The sequence below is a fragment of the Ascaphus truei genome, chromosome 12, assembly GCF_040206685.1.
Source record: "Ascaphus truei isolate aAscTru1 chromosome 12, aAscTru1.hap1, whole genome shotgun sequence".
NCBI lineage: Eukaryota > Metazoa > Chordata > Amphibia > Anura > Ascaphidae > Ascaphus > Ascaphus truei.
In genome coordinates, this window is record NC_134494.1 from 39,053,907 (window position 1) to 39,079,320 (window position 25,414).

General features: G+C 47.4%; 1 protein-coding gene across 1 annotated transcript in view; it reads left to right on the top strand.

The window, feature by feature from the left end:
• Window positions 1–25,414, top strand: part of SPON1 (spondin 1) — a 211,336-nt gene that overhangs the window by 37,227 nt on the left and 148,695 nt on the right. Inside the window, exon 3 of the mRNA XM_075567377.1 lies at window positions 15,289–15,422. Within this exon, the coding sequence (XP_075423492.1) occupies window positions 15,289–15,422 (134 nt within the window). The remainder of the gene's footprint in view (window positions 1–15,288; window positions 15,423–25,414) is intronic.

Here is a 25,414-nt window from a genome sequence, read left to right on the forward strand (position 1 = left end):
GGATAAGCCATTCGTTGTAAAACGAAGCGTTGTAAAACGAGGACTGCCTGTATAACTAATTATAAGTGGTGTTCATAAATCATAAAAAAAGTCACTCAAAGTTCACACAGGTGTAGTCCATCAGGTCCACTGAGGATAGTAAAAATTAGGATGGTATCCAGACCCCAGATACTAATGGTTCATGCAGCTCCTTTGATGTGGTACAGCCACCCACAAAGTACCTACAAAAAAAGAACAAAGAGAAGCGCAGGCACCATAGTGTTATACTGTATAAAAAATAGAGTCCATATAATAAGACACGCGGTCTTATTAAATGGGCGCTATTTACTATACAGTATAACACTATTGTGCCTGCGCTTCTCTTTGTTCATATATATATATATATATATATATATATATACACACACACACACACACACACACACACACACACACACACACACACACACACTGTATGCAGCTCTCGTTTTAAATTTATGGTATAAAAAAAGTGACAAACACCAAATATACAAAGCAAAGGAGTCATGTCAAGGTTGCAGCAGAAAGCTTCATTACGAAGTGAATTATTCCACTGACCCGCACATTTCATACAAACTCCAGCTCATTAAAAGACTCCATGTCCTCATCCAATTAAACCGCGCTATAAAATATGTTTCAGTACATGACAAAAGAAAGAATTTTACGGCCCACATTTAGTAAACTTCGGTCGTAGGGCGCCGCGGCTTAATTCCACGCAGTAAATCAGTCCTACCCCCACGTCTTAAAAAATGTAAAGATGCAAGTGGTTTTTTAGCATGTACTTATCATTCATCAGAAGTGCTTTGTTATTGGGACGCAGTGCCACTCATTCCTGGAGTGATCAGGCTTGCATTTTAGAAAGAACTGTATGTATATCTTTATATAGCGCCCACAGGTGTACTTGGCGCTTTACAAGTCAGACAATACAGTACAGGGAATTACAGTGCGATAAGATCAGACAATAGGAAAGGAAATCCCTGCCCCGGAGAGCTTACAATCTAAGTGATATGATGGGAGATTTACAGAGAGCAGGTGAGGGAATAAGTGACAGGGGTGCGCAAACTGGAGGGTGGGAGATTGTTCTGGGGGGGGGAGGGGCGTGGGCGGTTGCAGAGCCCCCGCCCTCTTCCCCAAGGCATTTCAATTAAATGCCGGGGGGATCGCGTGAGGCCCCTGCAACACTCCACTTACCGGGATTTAGCCGGCGGTGTGACACATCGCCATGGCAACGTTGCGTCAAATGACACTGCGGTGACATTATTCTAACAGCAGAGTATTGGATAGATTGCAGGGGAGAAAGAAAGAATTTCTTATTAGCCCTTGAGGTCAGCACCCCAGGCATAGGACAGCCACTAAGGATATTGGCAAACGGTCTCATTACTTTGGTCAGCAGCAAATTCCCTTTTATATAGATGTTATAAAATACCTATTAGCCTCATTCAGAATAACTGAATTAAAATCACATTACGTCACTGTTGTTTGGCCCCAAAGAAGACGGTCAGCCATGTCATCTCAGCACATGTCATAGAACTTTGGTCACAAGTGGCTCCTAAGTGTTTCCACGAATCAGCAAGAAATGTCAGTCACGTCCACCCAGGAAGTCAACCTTGCACCGATAAAGAATTGTCCGCTTTTATGGGGGAAGATAGGCTAGCAAGTTAGATTTTTCTTCATGTGGCCTTCATAACAACATGTATTCCTCTATACAAAAGGCATTGTATAGGAGCAGAAGAATCAAAAGAAAAAGAGAATGCAGCTTTAAAGCCATAATCAAGACATGTCCAATGCTCCATTGTATTCTCTCTTGAAGCCACATGTACCACTCTGTATGTATGTATGTATATCTTTATTTATATAGCGCCATTAATGTACATAGCGCTGCACAGCAGTAATACACGTGACAATCATATAAATAACAAATAATATAAATAACACATGAGGGGGAGAAGTGCTCTCAGACATAAAAGTGACATTTAGGAAAAGAAGTCCCTGCTCCGAAGAGCTTACAATCTAATTGGTTGGTAGGAAGAACGTACAGAAACAGTAGGAGGATGTTCTAGTAAGTGCGTCTGCAGGGGGCCATGGTCGATGTATGAGATGTATAGTATCACCCACAGAGCTCTAATGAACATCCTTGAATACGCCGGCAGTGAAGGGCAAATTTTAATAGGGGTGCCGGCTAGCATTTTGGGGCAAAAATGTATTCAATATTTAAACCAATTGACTTTTGTTCTGAGAAATCTGGTGACGCATTTGAATCCAGTTGGGCCCCCAAGGTCTAGAAAGCAATGGGAGCCAAAGTGAATTTATCCCATGAAGGAGTTAGAGTGTAAGCTCTTCAGGACAGACACTATTCCTAATGTTTATTTTCATGTCTGTAGCACTTAATCCAACGATTAAGTCACACGTATTACTGCTGTAAAGCACTATGTCCATGGATGGCGCTATACAATTAAAGATATACACAGGAGCAGTGCTCCCTGCTCAATTACCTCCCTTCCCTTTTCCTAAACACAGAAAGGAGAGGCGCAGAATGAGCCGCTCCTCTTACATGAGCAAATCCCCAACTTTAATGTGTATACTGTTTATAGAATTCATGATTGCCGCGTGGAGGAGAGTGCGCGGTGCGATCACAATGCCTTGCTGCACGCCTAAGGCCGCACGCATGCCTGGTGAGACCGCGCGGAGGAGCACGCGGTGCGATCACAATGCCTTGCTGCACGCCTAAGGCCGCACGCATGCCTGGTGAGACTGCGCAGAGGAGCGCGCATGGTGTGATCACAATGCCTTGCTGCACGCCTAAGGCCGCACGCATGCCTGGGGAGACCGCGCGGAGGAGCGCGCATGGTGCGATCACAATGCCTTGCTGCACGCCTAAGGTCGCACGCATGCCTGGTGAGACCGCGCGGAAGAGAGCGCATGGTGTGATCACAATGCCTTGCTGTACGTCCTTAGGCCACACCGATGGCCGGCGAGAGAGAGAGACACACACACACACAGAGAGTGAGAGAGAGAGAGAGAGAGAGAGACACAGAGAGAAAGAGAGAGACACACAGATAGACACACACACAGAGAGAGAAAGAGAGAGACAGAGAGACAGAGAGAGAGACAAACAGAGAGAGAGAGAAAGAGACGCACAGAGAGCGAGAGACGCAGAGAGAGAGACAGAGAGAGAGACAGGGAGAGAGACGCACAGACAGACAGACAGAGAGAAAGTGACAGACAGAGAGAGAGAAAGCGACAGATGGGGAGAGAGAGAGCGACAGACGGAGAGAGAGAGAGCGACAGATGGAGAGAGAGAGAGAGAGAGAGCGAGCGACAGACGGAGAGCGAGAAAGCGACAGACGGAGAGCGAGAAAGCGTCAGACGGAGAGCTAGAAAGCGACAGACGGAGAGCGAGAAAGCGACAGACGGAGAGCGAGAAAGCGACAGACGGAGAGAGAGAAAGCGACAGACGGAGAGAGAAAAAGCGACAGACGGAGAGAGAGAAAGCGACAGACGGAGAGAGAGAAAGCGACAGATGGAGAGAAAGCAACAGATGGAGAGAAAGAGACAGACAGAGATACAGAGAGAGAGAGACACACAGATAGACACACAGAGAGAGAGAGAGACAGAGAGAGACAAACAGAGAGAGAGAAAGAGATGCAGAGAGAGAAACAGAGGCAGAGAGAGAGAGACAGAGAGACACACAGAGAGACAGAGAGACGCACAGACAGACAGAGAGAAAGCGACAGACAGAGAGAGAGAAAGTGACAGACGGAGAGAGAGAACGACAGACAGAGAGAGAGAGAGAGACAGACGGAGAGAAAGAGACAGACGGAGAGAGAAAGTGACAGACGGAGAGAGAGAATGACAGACAGAGAGAGAGAGAGCGACAGATGGAGAGAGAGAGCGACAGACAGAGAGAGAGAGACAGACGGAGAGAGAGAGCGACAGACAGAGAGAGAGAGACAGACGGAGAGAGAAAGCGACAGACGGAGAGAAAGAGACAGACAGAGATACAGAGAGAGAGATTTCACCCATACATACAGTTGCATTCTTCTTTTTGAAATAGATATACCAAAATTAAAACAAATAATAGAAAGGGAAAAAAAAAATGATGTAGGCTTTAAAAGCAGCCAAGCTTACTCTTTAGTGATATAGACACGAGTAGACAAAGTTTATGATTGATATTCTCAGCTTTGGTAACTTAATAAAAATGTTAGTGGGTTCATAAATCACGACGGGATGTAGAATGTCACATTTTGAACGAGATGCTGAGTACAATCCCAGTGCTACATCGTTTCACCTCTTGGATTCATAACTAAGGATTTATAAAAACCCCCAGGCTAACGAATCCCGCTCCTCACTGCCCCCCCCCCCCCCGCCCTCCACTCACTGCGCTCCTAATGCACCATAATGATCCCTCCTTAGGATATGAACACAAGCCAAAAAGTAATGCACATTATCATGAACACATTTAAAATATATATTCCATTTAAAACGACAGCCCCCTCCATACTGGGCTAGCATAAGGGAATGCCTGTCTGCAATAGCCTTTAGAATTGTAATTCTGTTCTACATATTTATGAGACATTCATGTACTATGTCAGTTGATATTTTTAATGCAATCAGGGTAAAGCACATTACGGTCTCGTTGCTATTGCACATACGCGCACACATGCACATACCGGCGTTCATATTCCCATATCATTTAAAAAGGAAATGCGTGGAAATTCATCATTTAATACTACTTGGATGGTTGTCTTTGAAACGCGACACGAAGTTGGCAGGGTTTGCTGGTCCCTAATTACCCTGCCCTCTTCTGTTCATCATGAAATCACCAATCAAATCAATTACGTGCATTGGATTTGACATCGCCAAAATGGTATTGCATTTCTCGCTTTGAAACATAAAGGTATATTCCAACAGGTGAGTTTCAGCGCAGCGTTTCCGTGCGGTTTGTGTAACCACCAAAAGCTGTGACGTTACAGGTGGCAAACCCCATGGATTTCCTCCCCGTTCTCGAGTTCGCAGGAAACTGCTAATATCCCGGAACCCTTTTTATATTATACACATACCTAGGGTGACCAGATTTTGAAAATGAAAAACCGGGACACATTATATATATATATATATATATATATATATATAAAATCAAAAAATAAATAGATGATACCGTTCTGTGGCTAACGAAATGCTTTTATTTGTGCGAGCTTTCGAGATACACTGATCTCTTCTTCCGGCGATGTTACAATGAATGAAGCAAGGATAACTTCGCCGGAAGAAGAGATCAGTGTATCTCGAAAGCTCGCACAAATAAAAGCATTTCGTTAGCCACAGAACGGTATCATCTATTTATTTTTTGATTATTGAAGCTCGGCTAACACGGTACTGATACCTCTACATATATATATATATATCAGTTTATTTATTGTAGTACACTTATACTTTACTACCATTAGAGAGAGTGTGTGTGTGTGTGTGTGTGTGTGTGTGTACACCTCAATAATCGAACAACAAAAAACCCCCAGATGTGAATGATTCTGAACCCATTAACCATTGTCAGGATGCCCCCTCTTCACAATTTCTAAAAGCAGCAATCCCGGCTGGGATCTTACCTGATCCGCAGTCCCTCAAGGTACTATACTGGAGGGGAGGTGTTCCTTACCTGTCTTCCGATGTCTCCCACGTGAAATTTGAGTCAGATCTGGAAGAAAGCAGAGTAGGTTACTTCGGTGTAGGTATACGGCAGTTAAGATAAGACAGAGGGTGAGGGAGACAGGGAGGTAGGGCGAGGGAGGGAGACAGGGATGGAGGGAGACAGGGAGGGAGGGCGAGGGAGGGAGACAGGGATGGAGGGAGACAGGGAGGGAGGGCAAGGGAGGGAGACAGGGAGGGAGACAGGAAGGGAGGGCGAGGGAGGGAGACAGACAGGGAGGGAGACAGGGCGAGGGAGGTTGACAGGGCGAGGGAGGTTGACAGGGCGAGGGAGACAGGGCGAGGGAGACAGGGCGAGGGAGACAGGGCGAGGGAGGGAGACAGGGAGGGAGGGAGGGCGAGGGAGGGAGGGCGAGGAAGGGAGGGCGAGGGAGGGAGGGAGACAGGGAGGGTGAGACAGGGAGGGTGAGATAGGGAGGGTGAGACAGTTACACAGGGAGGGTGAGGGAGTGTGAGAGGGTGAGACAGGGAGGGTGAGAGGGTGAGACAGGGAGGGTGAGACAGGGAGGTAGGGAGGGAGGGTGAGACAGGGAGGGAGGGTGAGACAGGGAGGGAGGGAGGGTGAGACAGGGAGGGAGGGTGAGACAGGGAGGGATGGTGAGACAGGGAGGGTGGGAGACAGGGTGGGAGACAGGGAGGGAGGGAGACAGGGTGGGAGACAGGGAGGGAGGGAGACAGGGTGGGAGACAGGGAAGGAGGGAGACAGGGTGGGAGACAGGGAGGGAGGGAGACAGGGTGGGAGGGAGGGAGGGAAGGAGACAGGGTGGGAGGGAGGGAGGGAAGGAGACAGGGTGGGAGGGAGGGAAGGAGACAGGGTGGGAGGGAGGGAAGTAGACAGGGTGGGAGGGAAGGAGGAAGACAGGGTGGGAGGGAAGGAGGGAGACAGGGTGGGAGACAGGCTGGGAGGGAAGGAGGGAGACAGGGTGGGAGGGAAGGAGGGAGACAGGGTGGGAGGGAAGGAGGGAGACAGGGTGGGAGGGAAGGTGGGAGACAGGGTCGGAGGGAAGGTGGGAGACAGGGTCGGAGGGAAGGTGGGAGACAGGGTGGGAGACAGGGTGGGAGGAAAGTAGGGAGACAGGGTGGGAGACAGGGTGGGAGGGAAGGAGGGAGACAGGGTGGGAGGGAAGGAGGGAGACGGTGGGAGGGAAGGAGGGAGACAGGGTGGGAGGGAAGGAGGGAGACAGGGTGGGGGAGAGAGAGGGAGGGAGAGAGACACACACCCACTGACACACACACTGATACACACACTGATGCGCACACCCCCCCACTGATACTGTTACACACACACACTGATACTGATACACACACACACACTGATACTGATACATACACACACTGATACTGATACACACACACACTGATACTGATACACACACACACACCCCCACTGATACACACACATCCCCACTGATACACACACACACCCCCACTGATACACACACACACCCCCACTGATACACACACACACTGATACACACACACACACTGATACACACACACACACACACACACACTGATACACACCCACTGATACACACCCACTGATACACACCCACTGATACACACACACCCACTGATACATACACACCCACTGATACACACACACCCACTGATACACACACACCCACTGATACACACACACCCACTGATACACACACACCCACTGAAACACACCCACCCACTGATACACCCCCCCACTGATACACACACACACACTGATACACATACACACACCCACTGATACACACACACCCACACTAATACACACACACCCACTGATACACACACATACAACCACACAGATACACACACACACAGATACACATACACACTGATACACATACACATACACACTGATACACATACACACACACCCACTGATACACACACACCCACTGATACACACACACCCACTGATACACACACACCCACTGATACACACACACAGATACACATACACACTGATACACATACACATACACACTGATACACATACACACACACACACACACACACACACACACTGATACACACACCCACTGATACACACCCACTGATACACACCCACCCACTGATACACACCCACCCACTGATACACACACAGCCACTGATACACACACACCCACTGATACACACACTACACACACACACAACACACCCCCACTGATACACACACACACACTGATACACACCCACCCACTGATACACACATACCCACTGATACACACATACACACACTGATACACATACACACTGATACACATACACACACACACACACACACACACACACACACACACACACACACACACACACTGATACACATACACACACACACACACACACACACACACACACTGATACACATACACACACACACACACACACACACTGATACATATACACACACACACTGATACACATATACACATACACACACTGATACACATACACACACACACACACACACACACACAAACTGATACACATACATACACACACACACACTGATACACACACACAGATACACCCCGCCTCCCCCTGCACCGCCCGCCAGCCCCTGCACCGCCCGCGACGCGCAGCAACCACTGCCCGCCCCCGAGCCCATCTCCCACACCAAGGGGACGGGGGGAAGTGAGCGCCGGGGGGCAAAGCTGTGAGCGCCGGGGGGCAAAGCTGTGAGCGCCGGGGGGGCAAAGCTGGAAGCGCCGATGGGCAATGGTGGGAGCGCCGGGGGGGGCAATGGTGGGAGCGCCGGGGGAGCAATGGTGGGAGCGCCGGGGGGGCAATAGTGGGAGCGCCGGGGGGGGCAATAGTGGGAGCGCCGGGGGGGGGGGCAATGCTGGGAGTGCCGGGGGGGGGCAATGCTGGGAGCGCCGGGGGGGGCAATGCTGGGAGCGCCGGGGGGGCAATGCTGGGAGCGCCGGGGGGGGCAAAGGTTCAAGGTGGTACAAAGGCAGGCACACCCCCGCTACCACCTCCTATTACCCCCCCGCCCCCCTGGCTGGGACCCGGGACAGAAGGGGGACACTCACGCGCACAGAGGAAGCCGGGAAGACACGTGTGCTCTGCACAAAGCGGAAGTACCGCCCCCGGCTTCCTCTGACCTACCTGCAACCAATCCCCTGCGGGCCGGCCGGCATTCTAAGTCCCGCCCCCGGCATCATCATTCATCCAATCCCCTGCGGGCCGGCCGGCATTCTAAGTCCCGCCCCTGGCATTCTCCATCACTCAGTCCCCCCGGCAGCATTCACACACACACATACAAAATACTTACCGGCCGCCGCATTCTCCTCACCGCCGCTGCACCGCAATACCGGGACCAGGGACAAAAACCGGGACAGACTTAAACCGGTACAGGCCTCAAAAAACCGGGACTGTACCGGTAAAACCGGTACGAATGGTCACCCTACACATACCATATATACACCCACACACATTTATGTCAAGTGTTGCTTTATACCAGGGGCGGGCAACTCCAGTTCTCCTTGAGAAAGACCAGTTGTTGGTTGAAACGCGTGGGAGGTATTTTACTGTTCACCTTTGTATGATGCAATAAAAAAAAAATAATCTTTACTCCACTTTGAGACCACGGTTTTTTTTTTCATTTTACTTAGAAGAGATTTGGATCGTCTTAGGAGTGCCCTGGATCCCGTTTCTCTATCTCAAAGGCCGCCAACAGGTTAGTTTTTAAGGATATCCCTGCTTCAGCACAACTGGCTCAAATCAGTGGGTCAGTCAAAGACTGCACCACCTGTGCTGAAGCAGGGATATCCTTAAAACCTGACCTGTTGGCGGCCCTGCTTCACACACTGTAGCGTGACTACACAATGAGAACTGAAACATCATGAATATACAACAGACATCACTTTAGCACTTTAATCAGAACGTCTTTGAAACACACGGTAAATAGAAATAGACTGAAGAGGGAACAATTTGAGCGGCCGTTATTGCACCTAGAAAAGCAACCTGTTACATTAATGCTAGTGCGATATTTAACGCAGTTCCCCTGAAAGAAATGGTAACGCCTAAGATATTTAGCAGGTTGTGTGCGAGCTGCGAATGCCTACAATGGCTGTAATAGCGCCTGCTATGTCTGTACCCATTACCCATTTTCTTATTTGTTGTCAAACCTCCGGCTCTATTAGATCTCTGGCTCTCTTTCACATTACATACTTGTGCTGATTTGCTGTTCCTTTATTTCCAATTCCAACCAGAGCGTGTGGTAGAGAGTTACATTAACGTCATTGCACATAACAGGAATGTAAGATAATGAGTAAGCCAACTGATTGTGTAACAATGCTCAACATGGATTGTGATTGTTTTGCAGACATTAGATGTAATGCATTTCGTGTACAGTACATCTGCGTATGGAAGTAAATAGGTAGTTTAAGAGAAATGGTTTTCAATCTGCATAAACTATTGTGTTGTGAAAAAGTGCTATTCTTCCACTTAAGCGCTGTTCTTTTGTCTATTACGTGACCATCTTGCCACCAACAAGAGCATTTAACTCCCCTTCAACTGGCATTGCGGCCCCCACAAGCCCTCTCCAGACTCATCTGCAAATTTGAGTTAAAATGTCATTAATTATCTCAGAGAGACGCACTTCATCCCCCCGAAACAGACCCAAAGGATTCCCCTCAAGATCTGTATGCTGGATAGACAACCTCGCTCCTCCCCAAACGCCGCTCATGGCCATAATAACCTTCCTCAGGGATCTCTCAATGGCCCCTGCCCTTGCCAAATCTAGTCGATTTCGCAGCAAACAGCCACAACAGCTGCACTATATCAGGGTAATAAGTATAAAATAAATAAGTCAAAACCAATGTGGCTAAATAAACAAGTAGGGGAGGAAATGGAAAAGAAGAGGCAGGCGCTTAGATTCTTTAAGTCACAAGGGACAGAGACAACATATCAGAATTATAAGGACTAAAAAAAAGTTGCAAAAGGGCAATTAAGTTAGCAAAAATGGATAATGAAAAAAGGATTGCAATAGAAAGTAAGGTCAACCCTAAAAAGTTCTTTAAGTATCTTAATAACAAAAAAATGAGAAAAGTAAATATAGGACCCTTTCCGTCTGAGATGGGCAGGCAGATTATTGGAGATAAGGAAAAAGCAGAGGTATTAAACAAATTCTTTGCCTCTGTGTTTACCAGGGAAGAATCAAATTCAATAGTAGTGCCGCAGGAGGAAGCCACAACCTCCATATTAATGAACAATTGGTTAACTGAGGAAGAAGTTCATAGGCGGCTTGAAAAAAAATAAAGTAAATAAGGCACCTGGCCCCGATGGCATACATCCAAGAGTTCTCAAGGAGTTAAGCTCAGTAATAGCCAAACCATTATATTTAATATTCAAGGACTCCATTTCCACAGGCTCAGTACCACAAGATTGGCGTAAAGCAGATGTGGTGCCTATATTTAAAAAGGGAGCTAGATCACAACCGGGGAATTACAGATCTGTAAGCCTGACTTCAATAGTGGGGAAACTATTTGAAGGTTTAATACGGGATAATATTCAAGATTGCCTAATGGAAAATAAAATTATTAGTATAAGCATGGATTTATGAAGGATAGATCATGCCAAACAAACCTTATTTGTTTCTTTGAGGAGGTAAGTAGGAATTTAGACCACGGTAATGCAGTTGATCTTGTCTACTTGGATTTTGCAAAGGCTTTTTATACGGTTCCACACAAGAGGTTCGTATACAAAATAAAGAAAATTGGACTAAAGGATAGACAACAGAGGGTTGTCATAAATGGAACTTTTTCAGGCTGGGCTAAGGTCGTTAGTGGAGTACCTCAGGGATCGGTACTGGGACCCCTGCTTTTTAACGTGTTTATTAATGACCTTGAGGTTGGCATCGACAGCAATGTCTCCATCTTTGCTGATGATACTAAATTGTGTAAGGTAGTAGAATCAGAGCAGGATGCAATTTCTCTCCAGAAGGACTTGGAGAGACTGGAAACTTGGGCAGGTAAATGGCAGATGAGGTTTAATACAGATAAATGTAAGGTTATGCATTTGGGAAGCATGAATAAACAGGCGATTTACAAATTAAATGGGGATAAATTAGGGGAATCCTTGATAGAGACGGATTTATGAGCGCTTGTAGACAACAGGCTTAGCAATAGTGCCCAAAGTCATGCAGTAGCTGCAAAGGCAAACAAGACATTAAAACGTGCATTAAACGGGTAATGGATGGAAGGGAAGTAAACATAATGATGCCCCTTTACAAAGCATTAGTAAGACCACACCTTGAATATGGAGTACAATTTTGGGCACCAATCCTACATTATGGAAGTAGAGAAAGTGCAGAGAAGAGCCACCAAATTAATAAAGGGGATGGACAATCTAACTTATGAGGAGAGGCTAGCTAAATTAATTTATTTAAATTAGAAAAGAGGCGTCTAAGAGGGGATATGATAACTACTGTATATACAAATGTAGGCATGTATAAAAATGGTATACAGTTCTTTCTCATGCTGGCAGTAAAACCTGGTAAGTATGCAGGATTGCCAGCATCAATCATGGAGGTTTGCCCTCACACCCTGGTGAGGTGTCATATGTACACAAGGGGAATGGTAACATGCTCTGTGTCCACTATTAGTGATACAAGAGGTGTGGCTTTTTTCTGAGTCTATATAAGACACAGCACTGTCTTAAGTTAGTGTGTCAATCAGGAGTTCAAGTGTGTTCAATGGAAACAGTAACTCGGGGATTTGAGATTGCATTGTTACACAAAAGACATGGGGGCGCATTCATCAAGTGCAGGGGCCAGTCATCGCATCCGTTCCATCATTCGGTCTAGGACATTTGGTCATGGCCAAAGTGCTGCCAGCGGTCAGCAGCCAATACAAGTCACAACTGGCACGTTGCTGCATTTCGGACACTCGGCACTCCTAGTCCCGTGGTTGCCCGGCGCTTCTAGTCCCATGGCCGCCCAGCTCTCCTAGTCCCATGGCCGCCCAGCTCTCCTAGTCCCGTGGCCGACCCAGCTCTCCTAGTCCCATGGCTGCCCCTACGCTCCTAGTGCCGTGGCTGCCCAGCGCTCCTATTGCTGTGGCCGCCCGACGCTCTTAGTGCCGTGGCCGCCCGGCGCTCCTAGTCCCGTAGCCGCCCAGTGCTCCTAGTTCCGTGGCCACCACAGAACTAGGTGCGCCAGGCGGCCGAAGTGCGGAGAATTATATAGCAGCAACCTGTCCGGCAGCGAGTTGTAGTGACGGTGGACAACCGATGGCGCTTTGGTCACGGCCAAAAGGTTCCATTCTGCCGTCATTAATCCTATTCAACTCAATGGGAGTGAACGCCAGAAGGGGTGCGATAAACCGTACCGACACTTGCTGAATGCGCACCATTGTCCTTTGGTGGAACGAATATCATTATAAAGCTATTTGTTATGATACAGTATGTTACAGAATCCGTGTGTGTTGCTTGGTGCCAGCCGGGCAGTTATGGGCATCTTAACAGTGGGAACGATAAATAATTTTCTTGTTAGCTTTTTGCCAGCGCATAGTGTGTAAATGTGCAGCGGGCAAGGACAATTGTAACTCAGGAGGAAGATTTACAGCAGTGTTTAGGAATGAAAGGCCTTGTGGCCCTGCTCATACTGGAAGACACTTTGTAAATGAAATACATTGTTTTCTCAGAGAATAGCCATGGAATGTGTCACATTAATATTATGACAGGATATATTATGTGTCAGGGAAAAAATGTCTCTGCCTTGTGAAAATGCATGTGCTCAACTGCATTAACAATGAGGGTTATTATCCTTCTAGTCACCAAAACCCAAACTCTCTCGCAAAATGTCAAATAAAATGGTTACCAACACCATGGCCTGTCAATTCAATGCCACCTTTTACCCAAAATTAATTAATTACTGTTAACAACAGTACAACCAGTCTCTTAGGCCTCGGCCAGGCTCCCTGCTTGCTCGCTGAGGCGCGCTGAGGCTCAGGGAAAGCGGGTGCTTTCCCTGGCCTTGCGGTTGCTTACCGCACGCGCTGTCAGGGGGCGGGCCGGGGGCGGGCACGTCACTGGCCGGGGGCGGGCCAGTGACGTCACGGAGCTGGTTCGCCCTCATTGGGCGAACCGCTCACGTGACCGGCCTGTCGTGCCGGCAAGCGGGGGAATTTTAAATTCCCCTAAGACCTGCGCTTCTGCGCACTTGCGGAAGCGCAGGTGAGCCCCTACTAAAGCCGCTCTAATTGCGGCTGTAGGGGCTCAGTGCTGAGCGGGAGCGCACGTCAGCGCGCTTCCGCCAGCAAGCAGGGAACATGGCCGAGGCCTTAGAAACATTTGAGGTCTATGTATTAACATAGTGCAGTTAATTTAAACAGGTGTGACTAGGATCCTTGGATTCCCCGGGCATCCCTAAAGGGTTCCCAGCATTTTTCAGGTCATTTGAAAATGTAACCAAATACAGAAGATTTTACAATGCATCTGATCTCAGACGCGCTATTAGAAAGGGTTGGGGTTCCTTACAGTGCATCTGATCTCACACACGCTATTAGAGAGGGTTGGGGTTCCTTACAGTGCATCTGATCTCAGACGCGCTATTAAAGAGGGTTGGGTTCCTTACAATGCATCTGATCTCAGACGCGCTATTAGAGAGGGTTGGGGATCCTTACAATGCACCTGATCTCAGACGCGCTATTAGAGAGGGTTGGAGTTCCTTACAATGCATCTGATCTCAGACGCGCTATTAGAGAGGGTTGGGTTCCTTACAATGCATCTGATCTCAGACGCGCTATTAGAAAGGGTTGGGGTTCCTTACAATGCATCTGATCTCAGACGCGCTATTAGAGAGGGTTGGGGTTCCTTACAATGCATCTGATCTCAGACGCGCTATTAGAGAGGGTTGGGGTTCCTTACAGTGCATCTGATCTCACACACGCTATTAGAGAGGGTTGGGGTTCCTTACAATGCATCTGATCTCAGACACGCTAATAGAGAGGGTTGGGGTTTCTCAGAATTTAAAAATATAATTATAGGGTTCCCCAACAACAACAACAACAACAACAGGTTGGAAACCACAGAGAATGGTGTGCTTCGATGCATTGCTCCGGGTTATTTTTGGGCAGAGCTGAGGTATAAGACCAGTTTCTTACATCTGATGCAGTATATTAGACTTGCCACTTTAGATGTGGTAGATTTTGGGGGGCAAATAAAAGGGGAAAAGAATGGCGTACAGAATGTGATACATCTCATAATGTGTGCACCATATATACACCTCCCCAACTCTTCCTACTGGACTCACAAGCTAGGCACATGGAGCCGCATTGGAGCAGGATACTTGGATACATACTGTAGGTGCAGGACGTGGTAAAACGGCGCAGGTAAGCGCCACCATTCTCAGCAATGGGAAAACCAGTGCTATTATTGGTTTTCCCACGGTTACTTTGTATTGCTGCATGTTTATTTTTTGGAAGGGTCGTAGAAATGGAATGCCACTATAACTCGTTCCTGATGAACACACAGCGTATGGCAGGTATCCCCCCGCAGGGTTAGAAAATGCATTAGCAAAGCGAGTTTCACGGTGTCATTAAATTATGGATGTTCTTATTTCAGATAATAGATGAAGAAGACACTCAGTTTATGAGCAACTGCCATGTAGCTGTAACCGAGAGCACCCCGAGGCGACGGACGCGGATTCAGGTTTTCTGGACAGCGCCTCCTGCTGGAATGGGGTGTGTCATACTCAAGTAAGTAGAGAGTCAACATAGCAATATAATATTTTCCTGATATGTACCGAATGTCTTTATGTATATAGCGTCATTACTGTACATAGCGCTTCACAGCAGTAATACACGTGACAATCATAAGTAACAAAACATAAATAACAGATAATGGGAAGAACCGCTTCAGACATAAAAGTAACATTTAGGAAAAGGAGTCCCTGTCCCGAAGAGCTTGCAATCTAATTGCAGTGCATTGAGCACTTCAACTCACTTTATTATTTGAACAATCCGTTCACATTTGGAAAAATATTAAATCCAGATGATATTCTGTGGTAGAACGCAGCAGGCAGAATGAAGTCTTTCAATATTTTGTTGACATACGGTAGGATGTACCTAGGGGGTTCTCAACTCCACTACTCAAGGGCAACCAACAGGTCAGGTTTTCAGGATATCCCTGCATCAGCACAGGTGGCTCAATCAGTGGCTCAGTCTTGGACTGAGCCACCTGTACTAAAGCAGGAATATCCTTAAAACCTGACCTGTTGGGGGTCGGGGGGGGTCTTGAGGACTGGAGAACCCCTGACGTAACGCTTAGCTTCTACTATACACAGAGACACACTGATTGTCAAAGAAACACAAGCTGTTTTATTAAGGCGCCCAAATGTGAACCTATTACCCAACTGCAAAGCTTGGAGAGAAGGCTTCTCACCATGTTTCCTTTCAGAAGCAGCTACTCCTGCTGTCACCAACGCGGGCACATAATTAGCCGTTTTCCGCCTGCTGGGTTTAGTTTTATGGTATTAATTAGTCCCTCTCTTAATGGGATGGGTAGCCAAAAAAACAGACTTTGAAGAGCACGTGCTCACATCTCGAAGGAAAAAACTGCTGAAGGAAAGAAAGTAAAAGCTTGGCAGACGATAAACTATATGTACATATTGAAAGGATCATTAAGGGGTCGTGGCCAAGACTGAGCTGTACAGTCGCAGGTCAGCTCAGCTCCTCAACAACAGAGCCGAATCAGGCACAAAAACACACAGAATCGCCAAATAAAGTGTACTTCCTATTGGCCTAGAAGGTTTGGCGCCCAGTAAACACATAGCAACTAAACTGGGAGCTCTCCAAAGCTTAAAATAGCGCAGTTTGGCTCAGAACGACCCCCGGTTTGATTCTAAGAACAAACCAACACAACGATTAAGGTTGGGCAGGGCGTGGGGAAGGGGCTTCATTAATCATTCTTTAACCACACTTTTATTTTGACGGGGGGTCCCCAGAGCTTTACTGCTCGTGTAATTCCCTTGACCCTGATCCCTGGGATACTTCGCTGTGACGGTACCAGCGTTTCAGTCCTATCCACGGGAAACGACATTACGGTTTAAATCCTCCTGGATCACCCAGGCCCAATAGGAAGCCGCAAACCTCACCCGTTGCTTCCTATTTAGGGTTGCCAGGTGGCTTCTCCAAAAATACTGGACTCAATGGTGAAAGGTGCGTCAGGTCACTGTGTCCAGGGAGGAAAATACCGAGGGACACACATGTCCAGTATTACAATACCTCTCATTTTCTACTGGTGAGAGTATCCAAATACAGGACAGTCCAGTTCAATACCGGACACCTGGCGACCCTATTCCTATTGTCCCGCATGACACTGAGGATTTAAAACTCAGGAAGTGACGCCGATACCTTTACCGGTAAGAATCTCGGAAACCGGGGCTTAAAATAACACGGTTCGACGCCGGGGGGGGGGGGGGGGAGGGTCTCCTGGTTCCCATCCAGTCAAAGAAAAAAGGGGGCGTTGGGAAGAGGGGATTGCTCCTTTATCTAGATTTTACTTGAAACGGCGCGTTCTGCTGTTAGATCTGGCCACTTGTTTCCTGTTGGTAGGCGGAATTAATCGTTTGTATTTATATATATGCACGCAATAAAAGAAGAGAAAATTCGCCATTATTTCCTAGTTGCCATTAGCAAATGAAAACCATTGTTAAATGTACAAGTCTGACAGCTGTAGTGCATTTACAATTCTACAGCAGCTGCCATCCGCACTCTGGCTTATTTCACAAACAGATGTTTAATTCGACTTCACTGATACCGTCACATATTCAGAGACGAGAAAGAAGAGAAAGAAACATTCAGAATATTCATGATTACACTCCTCTTAAAAACATAAATCAAAGTGACAAATGACAACATCAAAAGTGCTTTGTTGTATTTTTTGGCTCATAAAAACACGCTATCTTCCCCTCTTGGATGGGGATTTACATGTCCCCCCCGATGGTCAGTTCTAAGTCAAAAAAAAAACAAAGACCCGCAAGAGATTCAGGTTCCGAGCTACAGAATCCCCTACAATGCACACAGAGAGCAAGCGCCCTCATTACGTGCCGACAAAATGATTATTCTGGGTTTCAAAATGAAATTCCTGTTGTGGAATAATGACAGACTGAATAGAAGAGGCCGTCACACCCTGTAATTATACTGAATGTAATGTAATCAGAAGAACCTTGTTTAATGAAGGAGACTCTTAGCGCAGGTGTGAATGATCATCCTCTCTCCGTGCCATCTCCTCGGGAAGATACCAACTCCATCATCAAAAAACTCAACCGTTGTAAACATGTCCCTTCAAGGCCCATTCAAGGATCAAGGGTCTCAATGCCAAGAAGGCGCCATATGCGGCAGGAGTGCTCAATTCCAGTCCTCAAGGCCCACCCTCTCCCCCCAACAGGTCAGGTTTTCAGGATATCCCTGCTTCAGCACAGGTGGCTCAATCAGAGGCTCAGTCGAAGGTCAAGCCTCTGATTGAGCCACCTGTGCTAAACCAGAGACTGACAGCCACCTATGCTGATGCAGGGATATCCTGAAAACCTGACCTGTTGGTTTGCTTGAGGACTGGAGTTGAGCACCCCTGAAATAAGGTAAAACCCCCTTTGGAAATATGGACCTGTCATTTTAATAGGACCGGAAGTTGGCTTCCAGCAGAGAGGATGTTATGTACATTATCGTGGATTGACAAAGCGTTTGAGATTCATTAGCCAGCTGCAGTAATACAACACAGACGCACACGTAACTCAACTCACTCCTCTGATAAACTAGCTATACGTTCATGCGGATATTCGATACCATTATGGTATTTGATTCGTGTAACTCTTCCGCTAACTCCAAGTAATAGTCACTTCCGCAGATCACCTAATGCAGGGGGTTTTCTACCTTTTTCCTCTCCAGGCGTCCCTAATCACAGTGCTCCCCTACACCCCTACAACAGGACGGAGTCACAGAAAACACGGGACAGAGAGGCAGAGTTACAGGAGACAGACAGTCAGAGTGGTCAGAGGGGCAGGGAGTCACAGGAGACAGAGGGGGGCAGAGAGTCACAGGAGACAGAGAGGGCAGGGAGTCACAGGGGGCAGGGAGTCACAGGAAACACACACACACAGGACCGAGACACACAGACACAGACACACACACACAGGACTGAGATACACAACCTCACATCTTTCTGGGCCCATGCTGCGGAAATATCGCGGGAAAGCGGAGCTGAAGTTAACAGCTGAAGTTCAGCTCCAGGGACCCCCAACTTCAATCCCAGAAATAAATAAATAATATATATAATAAAAAGGGAAAGCGGGATTGCTGCTTTAAGTGTTAACATTTTTTTATTTCAAGCGTCTGGTTACCACGGTAACCCACTACAGTCTGCTCGGGGAGGGAGGGTGGGGAGCTTCTTTTGGATCTCCTGGGCACACAATATTTCCAAAGCTTTTTTCTAAACGTTGTAGCGGCTTTTAGGAAAATATAAAACAGCATCTGAAAGGCCAAGAGGAGATTTCTTGCAGCAAATACAGGAAATACACCCCAAAAGCCATCAGCAGCCAGCACCGACCCTTGCTGGCCTTTAGGCTACACTTATAATAACATCAATGGATTCATCACATGGGCCGCCCTTAGGGGGACCCCAGGCTCAATTTATAGGGGGACATTATGTGCACTGTTTTTTTTATTTTATTTTCGCCCTACGTGATTTACTAAAAGGTTTTCACATTCTCTGATACCAGACCGAGTTCTGCACCCCTGGAACTTTGCCAAGTGTATACAAATTACCAAAAGGGGGTGTTGTACCTAATCAAGCCCCCAGCGCGTTTTGTTTGCTGGTTAATATAAGCTACAAATGTTTTTTTTTTTTAAATGCATTTCTAAGGTCGATAAAGCAAACTAGGTACAATGCTGGGTGTCTTTAAAGGGGATATTTTAATTAATAAATGTAAAGGATTAGTGCCGTATGAGGTGCTAGATTAAGTATTAAATAGCAAGTATTCTATAATACTGGCCAGACAAAATAAACAATGAAATAGATACCTCTTGGTAATTCAACCCTGCACTATTCTCTCTCCGTACCCTGCCACCCATGCCCGGCCTGCCACACGCAACCTGGTCACCCGCCCTCTCCCACAGCCTGCCACTCTATCCCCTCCTGTACATTGTCACCCGCGCCTTATCCTTCCTGCACATCACTGGCATCTGGTCTCATCTTCTGTGATCACTAGTTGCGCAAGGCTGCGGTCCCAGTGACTGCCACAGCGCACGCCACAGCACCGGCCCCCCAGTCACTCAGGGCCGAGTACATGCGTCGGCGCACATTCAGCAGCCGCGCAGTACTGCAAGATTCCACACACTCAAAAAAATTGTGTGTGGAACTTGCGACGGAGCCGTGGCCACGCCCCTGCCGCCGGTTCAGCCAATGAGGGTGAACCAGACGCATGAGGTCATGGCCACGCCCCCACAAAAACCCGACCACGCCCCCTCCCGTCGCAACCTCACCAGCGGGGACTCAGCCTTAGGCCGAGTCCATAGAAGGACAGGCCGCGCTGAGCCGTACGGACGCTCCGCGCTGAGCCCCTGCATCCTCAATGAGGATGCCTTGAGAGGGGGCTCACGCGAGCGTCCGCAGGCGTGCTGAGGCGCTGGATTTTTCAGCCGATAGCTAAGCTGTTTTTCAGAGCGCTGTCGGCTGAAAACATCCAATTTGCGCGGAGCAGCGTCAACGTCACGGCGCCGTGACGTTGACATCGGTGCGTCGCAGGCGATTGGCCCAGCGACTTCACTGCCCCGCCTCCCTCAGTCTCCCCCCACCTCCCATCGCGCCCGCTGGCTCGCCTGCATGGGCATGAAATTGCGCAGATTTCAGCAGGCGAGCCTCAGCGTCAGCGCGGTCCAGCCCTGCTTCCCCTTCTATGGCCCGAGCCTTATGCAGCAGTTCAAGCTGTCTGGGTTTTTTCCCCCATTCAATATGTGCATCAATACAATCTGCACACTGACAAATAATTAGCTAAATTGCCAATCGATCTGTGAAGATTTGGCTCGGGGGTTCACTAAATGGCTGTCAGTGCAGCGAAAGAGGACCAAAGATGCAAAGTTCTGTGAGGAATATCATGTGACCAGGCAGTCACTAGATACAATTGGTGCACTGCTAGAGAGAGGGCAGGGCTCAAATAGGGGTGTGCCAGAGCCTGTTTCAGAAGAGGAAGGGGATGTGGCTTTGTAAATGGTTGCTAACTTGTAACTTTATAATACATTAAAAACATAATTCAGAGCTACAAGTATTTTCTCATAGTACAGAACTGATTATTTAAAAAAAATACACATGTAGGATATTGCTTGGTCTGCAGCTTTAACTCCTTCCTGCACCCCTTTATTAACCCCTTCCCACACACTCACCCTTATTAACCCCCTCCCACACACACCCTTATTAACCCCTTCCCACACCCCCTTATTAACCCCTTCCCACACCCCCTTATTATCCCCTTCCCACACACACCCTTTATTAACTCTTTTCCAAATGCACCTCCTTCATTGCTTCCCACCTCCAAAACACACACACACACACACACACACTTAACCCCTCCCCACCTCCTTATTAGCCCCTGTACATCTATACTGCTTGTACTCACTGAGGTCTGGGGAATTATTGCTTGGTGAAGAGGCTGGAGGAAGCAGCATGGTATGTGCCCCGCCCCTGTCCTGATACTTCCTCCAATAGGAACAGACAGGAAGAGGGGTGTGCAGCTGCAATGGCTGTCCCTGGCTGAGTGACAGGCTGCTCAGCTTATCACAGACGGGAATGGGCTGTCACCAACACAATATGGACTAGAGGTAAATATGAGACTGGGAGAGCGAGACCGTGAGAATACACAGCAGGAGTCACCATGTGAATACTCTACTGCAGGCTTCAGGCCTTCCTACGTCAAAATCAAAAACAGCTACGAATACAAAATGAAGGTTGACGATCTAGTTTTGAAGACTCACCAAGAGACATTGGGTAATGATTGTAAACTCCCCCCCTCCTGCTCTAAAAAAAAACTTTGTCATGGGAAAGTTTAAAAATGAAATATACATATATATATATATATATTTTTATTTTTTTTAAATAAAAAGGTGTCAGCTACATTTAACCTATAAAACACGCCACTCTCCTTCGTTCCTTAGGGTATGGGGCTCTAAACTCCAGTACTCAAGACACCCCCCCAACAGGTCAGGTTTTACGGATATTCCTACTTCGGCAGAGGTGGCTCAGTCGAAGAGCCTACTTCAGCATAAGGCTGCGCTTATAGTGACAGCGACGCAACGTTGCATCAAAACAAATGCATTGCCTCCGTCGCGTGAGCTTATAGTAAGGCCTCGGCCAGGGAGGCGCTGAGCGGGCGGGGTCACGCTGGCCCGCGATGACACACATTGCAGCAATGTGTGTTGCCAGCGTGAGCGAGCGCCTGAGCATGCGCGGCGCTTAGCTGCTTGCCAAGCAAGCAAATTTGAATTTGCCACTTGCTTGCGCCGCATGAGCGCCTGCACGCTCAGCGCCACCCTGGCCGCACCCTAAGCGCTACGCGACAGCTTGGTCGCGATCGCTGGAAGTCATCTCAATTTGATTTTTCCAGCGACCGTAGCCTGACGTCACAGTCGCCGGCACTAAAAGCGTAGCCTAAGATTGAGCCACCTATGCTGAAGCAGGGATATCCTGAAAACCCTACCTTAGATACTGCCCTTTAATGCAGCGGTGCGCAAACTGGGGGGCGCAAAACTTTATTGGGGGGGGGCGCGGGCCACGCAGCGGTTAGAGACCCCGGCTTCTTACCCACGCGTCTCAGTCTGACTGAGCCACCTGTGCTGAAGCAGGGGGATATCCTGAAAACCTGACCTGTTGATGGCCCTCGAAGACTGGAGTTGGCTACCTCTTTTCTACATGCTTCTGTGGGGATCGCTGCTTTCACAATGGTCTTAACAAGCCCATTCCTTGTTCAGCAAAATACAAAACGTGTGTATGAATGAATCCCTGCGTGAGACGCTACCAACGCTAACATCAGAAACATTCTGCGTGCTGATAAGCGCTCTGCTCGTGTTCTTTCCGGGAGAGATTCGTAAGAGGCTCACTGCACTGCCCACCAAAAATGATAGTATTTCATTCGCACACATACGTTTGTTGCTGAATTCGTAAATCAAGCAGATTATCAAAACGAGAAGACATTTCAATTACAGCTATTGTGGTGCAAGCCGGCGCGCCTCTGCTTTCTAAATGTTTCTGGTTATCATGCATTCTATTGCTGACGGAAATGCTTCAGGCTTTCTTTCTTCCAGAGATAAGCACACCGCTTTTTAGTAGCGTGATGAATCCTCCCTGGCAGGAGAAATACCTTCTGAAAGTATTATCAGCGAGATACATTCTAGCCGGAGTGTTGAAACAAGAAGGTGTCAGTTTGGGTTACAGGCAGCGCAGAAAGTTACCGTGAGCACAACATTACATGGGTTGTATAGATCTGATGGCCCTCGGGAGAAATAGACAAGTCTTGTTTATCAGACATTTTCAAAATGTAAACACTTCAGCTTGTGGCTGCATCCATTTAACATTACTGCATTGTTATCAGACTCAGGACAGCTGCTTAACAATTGATCCAGAAATTTAAGGGAATTTGCCAACCTTTTTCCTAGTTATGAAGTGAGTAGCTGAAAGTACTCGGCTTCGCACGGGTTGGAGTAACCCCCCCTGCGTGTAAATAGAAGATACTGTATGTAGATGAGCTGCTAATCTTTCCCCAATTCTCTCCCTCTTCATCCTCATCACCGCATTTTTCCTTTAATACCTTACGATATGTCCCCAATACTTTCCGCCTCTCTCCTTCAGCATTCTTACTTTCTCCTCATGTGTCAACTGACTTCCTCTCTTTCTCCCTCTGCTTTCTTTCTAAACTTTAAACCTATTTGACTCTCCTTATCTGCCACCAGGCTATGTGCATTATGATGTCACATGCCAGATACATAGCCTACCAGGTACAACACCCACTGGCGTTTGTATATTACAATTTTCTATTCTTCCTAGAATTAATGCTGTGTATTGAAATATAGATCAGAACCTGTTCCTTAATCTCAGGAACCATCACGCAAAATGTGGTTATGATATCTAAAGAGGGGTTCAAATGCATAGCGAGCAGACAGACAACTTTCCAAAATATATAGATTATTTGATGAAAGGGCCTTCAAAAACTTTTAAAGCATCAATGCACGCCCTGCCAAAACTACAATTATTCCTACATAAAGGAGGGGGTCCCGCAAAGCTTAAACGTGATCCTAGAGACAGGGACCCCTCGTTAAGAAAACCCCTTAATATATGATCACCATCAGAAAGCCGCAAGATCATCTCTCTAATTTCTGGTGGCTGCTGGAGGGCAAGGCTGAATCCGTCGGCCATATTATTCTCCCGGGCAAGTTTTTTTGCCTGTTCAGTCTACCGGCAACAGCTTCGACTGAGCCACTGATTGAGCCACCTGTGCTGAAGCAGGGATTTCCTGAAAACCTGACCTGTTGGTGGTCTTGAGGACTGGAGTTGACCACCCCTGGTTTCCATGAATAAAAAGACATTAGGAAGCCGCAGAGGGGATACTATCAGGGACCACATTTAATCACTTTAGTAATAGTGGCAAAGAAAATATTGCATGGGGTGTAAAATAATGCTGAGGAAAAGGGTTGCATCCTTCATAGCATAAGTCTGCAATGCTGTTTTGATGGTGTCGGCTTAGAACAAATGAAAAATAAAGGCAGTATTTTAAAAGTTCCAAAAGGTAATAAGTAATGTGATCAGGCATATCAAGGAGCAGAAATCTATTTAGGAATCAAATCAGGAGTATTCAAGGTGTCAGTCATCTTATTGAGCGGGTGGGAGAGAGGTGGCACAGTTCAGAACCCCATGTGCCTGCCTGGGGGTGCAGTTCGTCCTCATGTAAGTGCAAAAAAACATTGGGGGTACGTGTGCAGCCCCGGACTGGCATTTAAACCACCAGGAAGGAACGGCAAGGGTATACCCATCGCTGCTACTACGGGGCTCATGTGGTATGCCTTGCCCGTTACATATTTCTATTCAGGTATATTTTAAAAACTCCCGTTAAACCTACCTATGTGATGGGTGGGGTCAAATCTTTAGGAGATTTGTTAGTTTTTGTCATTTCAAAACGTTGCTAATTATAATAGGGGAAACTATATGCTGCATTAATAAGCCCTTCCACCTCAGCCTAGCAACACAGGTGTTTCAAACAGAAGAGAGACGTCTGGTCATATTTCTTCGGATTTTATAGGGTCAGGAAACTGTTGGAGGATACGTAAAAGACATAAGGTATCTTTCGTGTCCCTAGCGGACAAACCCTTAACTTTTATAGAGACAGAGAACAGGTCAGCCTTCCTAGGTAGATTCCCACAGGGAAATAACCTGAGCATAGTCCAGCTGGCACATCAAGTAATGTTGGTTGTCATGGCCAGTAGGGGCAGCATTGTGATGCAGCTTCTGGAGTGTAGAATGCTGGGGACTGTTGGGTGCTATACAAAGCCACTGATTGGAACTGGCTTCACTCCAAGGCAGATAGTAGGCAGAAGGGAGTCGGTGTAATATTGTGTTGGCAAATCCCAATGGCCAGACTGCCTACATTCAGTATAGTCAGGGCCAGACTTTGACCTTCTGAGGCCCTAAGCCTGTGTTTCCCAACTAGGGT